We start from the raw sequence: 5,337 nt of genomic DNA on the forward strand, positions 1-5,337 counted from the left end.
TCACAAATGTTCTAGTCCAGTCCACACTTCACACTAGAAATCTGTTGTAACCTATTCCTGATAGTTATAATTCTAGATTAGATGGACCCTATAGTTCACTGCTGTTCAACCTTTCTGGACTCAAGGCACCTCAGAAAATGCCACTGCTTAGCTTTTGCTTGTGCTTTGCTTACAAAAAAAGAATAGATCTATTCTTCTGTTGAACAAATTCTTTATAAAAGTTCATTCAAGTATTTTAAAATGCAAACAACTCTTACCTGTCCGTTCCTCCAACTTTGCATACTTTGGGGTATTACACATATTACATTCTGATCTTCTGGCCCAATTCACATTACCACAACTCCAGAGGGGGAAAAAAAAAGAGAACATAAGTATAGAATACCATATTCCTATTACAAATTTAAGGGGTTGAAAACTAGGCAACACTGCAGGATAAAAAATAAAACAAGCAAAAATGAACCTGAAAGTGAATTAAAATAAGTTTCCCATGTTTTTAGTTCACTACATTAAAAGGAGCTCCATATAAGTAATGCTTAATGTTGCAGCACTTCAGCACATAAAGAAGTCTTTGGGAATTCTGCCAGAATGCGGACACAGTAGTGAATCCAAAGTGCCCCAAGGGAGGCATAGGTATAAAATGCACAAAAGTCAAAAAAGCAAGTCATTTAATAGTAGTAAGATTGGTCTCATATGATTAAATAATGTCATTTTACCTGTAACAACCTCCAGGATCCCTTATATATAAAGAAAGAGTGCTTAGATAATAAAATGGCCATAGAGGTTGAAGAGTAAACAAAGGCAGAAAAAGCAGCACAACACGGAGAAAGAGAAATAGAAGAGTATGGGTGATATCTGATAGGCACAAAGGGGCAAATGCCACTTGTAAAGTGCACATTTACTTAAAACAAAGTAAAGGTCAACATTTTCTAGGGACGGAAAAAAATGTCTACTAGTTACATGAACAAATTGAAGAAAAAACAAATGGCTACGTAATAGCCATCCCTTGAGGACAGAATGACTACAGAACTCAATTCGTTTTAAATGCTCCCTGGATATAGCCTTTTGTATACGGGAGGAGTAAAAAAAAAACCCTTTGAAAACAGGGCAATGTAGCATTTAATATTTTTCAAAGAAACTAAAGTAAAATTCGATAGTTACTGAATTTCCCTTTCTACTACTTTGAAAGTGGCATGTACAGGACTGAAGAGGAAGACTAATGGTCACAGAGCAAATCCACAGCTTTCAAGTTTTGGAAAACACTCTACAGTCACTACATTTCTAATGTCTGGAGTAAAGTGAGAGAGCTCAAAAACATTTATGCCAGTGATTCTGACCTATGCTTGAACACATACACACAAAAACATCAGTTTCTGCTGTTCTAGTCCTCTCTCACCAGGAAATAAACCTATCTGCCTCAAAGTGCACGAGATTGAAGACAGAAAGCTAGCAAAATGAACAAAGCTTTCAAAGGTTAAAAAAAAAGCCAACTGGAGACTCCTATTTTCTTGAGTACACACACCACACAACTCTTAGCAGCCCTACTTGAAGCCCAAATTCTTAGATAAGAAACATTTTGCATACTCAATTATTCCAAGTCTACCAAATACTTGGACTGGTCTACATTTCAATTTTATGACATACGCAGGTTCCTGTAATTGCATACAGAATGTTTTTGTTTACTTATTGTAATTAACTTTCACTGGGTTAATATTTCTGTGGGTTACATACAGCAAATGGGTGGACTCAGGAAACCTAGGCTCAGTAAATGGGTGGATGAGAACCTGATGATGTTTAATGCCGAAAAATGCAAGGTTCTCCACCTCAGGAGGAAAAACCTGGAGCATGTTTATAGGCTCAGCAGTGCTACGCTGGCTAGTGCTACAGACGAAAGGGACTTGGGGGTCATGATTGACCACAAGACGAACATGAGCCTTCAGTGTGATACTGCAGCTAGTAAAGCAAGCAAAACGCTGGCTTGCATCCACAGGTGACTGCTCAAGCAAATCCCAGCATGTCATTCTCTCATTGTACTTGGCCTTGGTGAGGCCACAGCTGGAGTACTGCATCTAGTTTTGGGCTCCACAATTCAAGAAGGATGTGGAGAAGCTTGAGAGAGTCCAAAGGAGAGCCACGCGCCTGATCAGAGGTCAGGAAAACAGACCTTATTATAAGAGACTGAGAGCCATGGAAGTCTTCAGCCTAGAAAAGTGCAGGCTCAGGGGTATTCTGGTGGCCACCCATAAGTTTATCAGGAGTGCTCACCAGGATCTGGGGGAATGTCTATTCACCATAGCGCTCCAAGGGATGACAAGGTCAAACGGTCACAAATTCCTCCGTGACTGTTTCAGGCTGGACATAAGGAAGAACTTCTTTATTGTCCAAGCCCCCAAGGTTTGGAATAGACTGCTGCCGGAGGTGGTTCAAGCACCTACTTTGACTGCCTTTAAGAGACATTTGGATGTTTATCTTGCTGGGATCCTATGATCCCTGCTGACTTCCTGCCCCAGGGGCAGGGGACTGGACTCAATGATTTTCCAAGGTCCTTTGCAGCCCTAGTATCTATGAATCTATGAAATGGGGATCAAAAGTAGTAACAAGGTTTCACAGGCTGTAAAAATAATCTACACTGTAAAAACTGAATCAAAATTAAGTGTGGTCCAACACACCTTTGTAAAAACACTTTCAGAAAAAATTAAATGGTTGAAATTTTAAACATGAATATTTTGGGGGGGAAATAGCTCTGAATTTATCTGTATTCAACACTTATTTTTCCACACCTTCCAAATATTTAATAATGCTTCAAAAAACTATAATAAAGTATGTTTTATACCCATCTCTTAGTTAGAAAAAAAAATCCATTCACATATGGCAGGCTTTAGCAGTGAACTAACTGTCCTACAGTCAAACAGACAGTTTGAGGCAGGCTGGCAAGAAAAACTTTGAATCTTATGCTTAACTACAAACTCATGCTGTCTTTAGAAAGAGGTATTTATTAAATATTGGTTGATCTGCACACAAATTTAAAATGAATGCTAATCTAACGATAAACCATACAAAACACTTAAAAATCACTTATAATTCAGGGCTCCAATTTCTCTTTCCTAATCAGTAAAGGCCACAGCTATTTGATTCCATCAGCACCATAATGCAAGATACCATTATCTTTAATCCAGTGAATCACATGCGCACTACAGATTATTTTACTATTTTAAATTAGGCTTACGTTTTACACTGCCAGTCATTTGCACTGAAAAGGCCACGGCTTTTCTCAGCAAGTGTCTTCCCTATTTCAGTCCCACCAGCCTTCATCATCTTGGCTTCGGTTGTTTTTTCTGAAAGTAGATTTAAAAATAGTTTGAAATAAACCAATTTCTTATAGATTTAGTTTTTCATTCATGTTAGGGGGAGTGAGGGGAAGAGGAAGAGTCTATTCAGGAAAGATAGTCACCTCGACCACATCTGTTACAGCTTGTTCTTCTAGCAAAGTTAACATTTCCACACCTGAAACAAAGGAAATATATTTGCATGAAACACATCTCAACTCATTTGGGTTTTTTTTAAACACAGGAAAAGGACGGAAGTGGTAATCAATGTTCGGAAAACATTTAAGAATATAGTATTGTAGTTTTCTTTTTCTTGCAACCTGAGTATGCTGTGCCTGGCTCCCTGATCAAAGAATGTCAGTTTGTCTGACTTTATCCCAGTTACACAGGTGGTCCAATAAAAGATACCATTCTAAGAGATCCTTGCCTTCTGCAATCTGAATAATTTCATTCTGTACTAGCCTGCAAGTTTCCCTAACTTGAAAGATTTTAATGTTAATAAACTTAATTCTTGTAGTTAAAGTAGAATTACTGCATAAACTATCTGGGAACACTTTATCTTGGCAAGAGTCAGAATGTTATTTTCTGATGGAAAATTAGCTTAAATAGTGTATTTAGGTTTTGTTGTTGCCAAAAAAAAAAAAAAAAACCAGAAAAAAAATCCCAATGCATTAACAATTTTATTGTTGTCCACTTTCACAGTAGTAACAGTGAATAACTGTAAACATCTAGCACAAGTCATTATTTTTTCTTTAATATGTTGATTTAGATACCTATGTAACTCTTTAAATATAAATCTCAAACACCGAGCAATTCTCAAGACTATAAAAAGGACTGAAGAGCTTCCATGTTTCATAGTAGAAATTTACTTCCATATAGGGGTGCACCAATATAGATTTTGGGGACCAATACCAATAGCCGATTTTTAAGGAGGTATATTGGCCAATACAGATTTGATTTCTGATACAGCTGCGTGCAGCTGGGAAGTCTGTTGTGGTGGAAGGGGAGGAGGGAGGGAAGGGGCGCGGTGGGAGCAGTTCAATGCCCTCTGCAGTGAGGGAGGGAGTGGGGCAGGGGCAGATACTGCCCAGGTAGGGTAGGGCAGGGCAGAGCCTTGGTTTGTCTGGGCAGGGGCGGGGGCAGAGGGGCACACAGACTACAGCTGGGGCTCTTCTCATCACCCCCAAGCCCAGCCCCCACAGAGAAGAGCTGGGTAGCACCCTCAGCTGCAGCCTGCCCCTGCCCCACACAGATTCAGGGGCACCCCGCCCCGTGCCCTCCTGGGGTACAAGCAGCAGAGGGGGCCAACCCCTCCCCTGTGCCCCCCAGACAAGCCATGGCTTCATTCTGCCCTGTCCCAGCTAGGCAAAGTCTGCCCCTGCCCCTCTTCTTCCCTCACCATGGGGAGGCGCTGATCTGCCCTCCCATGCCCTTTCCTTCCTCCCTCCCCTTCCACCACAACAGACTTAGCAGCCGCACAAAGCTCTCTATGCTGCCAAGGTCTGCTCCTCACTGCTTATGTGCTGCACTGTGGCTGCACGCATGGGCATTTATCAGCCACACCGGGCCAATTTCTGGTACAGCCTATTTGCTTTAAATTGGTGCTGATCCGATGTATTGGTGTACCTCTACTTCCATATGTACCTATCTGTATAACTTGTGACCTAGATCCTGTGATTTATTTCATATAAAGTCCCACTGACATTAACCTGAACTTTGAGAAGGCCCAGGGACCATGCTCACATGTAAAGAACAAGCTGTGGGATCAGGACTTATTTGCTCTTCTTACAATCTAGTTTGACACCTCAGCTAACATTTTGTCACTTAGGAAAGAGATAGTCAGTCATGCTAATCTTAAGTCAGGAAGAAAGCAGAGCAAGGTAACACCTTAGGGCTCATATAGGCGTGAGAGTAGCCTGCTCTGATGCACTGAAAATCTGGTGTGTCAGAGCAGACTCGATTAATCGCGCTCTAGGGGAAACCTTCTGCGTCCCATGTGTCAGTGTCCCCACAC

General features: G+C 40.9%; 1 protein-coding gene across 1 annotated transcript in view; it reads right to left on the bottom strand.

The window, feature by feature from the left end:
* ZRANB2 (zinc finger RANBP2-type containing 2) overlaps positions 1–3,503 on the bottom strand; it is a 17,527-nt gene extending 14,024 nt beyond the window's left edge. Inside the window, exons 1-3 of the mRNA XM_019531620.1 lie at positions 3,449–3,503; positions 3,224–3,332; positions 258–340 (exon numbers count right to left, since the gene is read on the bottom strand). Coding sequence (XP_019387165.1) covers positions 258–340; positions 3,224–3,312 — 172 coding nt within the window. The 5' untranslated portion in view covers positions 3,313–3,332; positions 3,449–3,503. The remainder of the gene's footprint in view (positions 1–257; positions 341–3,223; positions 3,333–3,448) is intronic.
* Positions 3,504–5,337: the final 1,834 nt, after the last annotated feature.

This window comes from Crocodylus porosus, unplaced genomic scaffold, assembly GCF_001723895.1.
Source record: "Crocodylus porosus isolate Cpor-Errol unplaced genomic scaffold, CroPor_comp1, whole genome shotgun sequence".
NCBI lineage: Eukaryota > Metazoa > Chordata > Crocodylia > Crocodylidae > Crocodylus > Crocodylus porosus.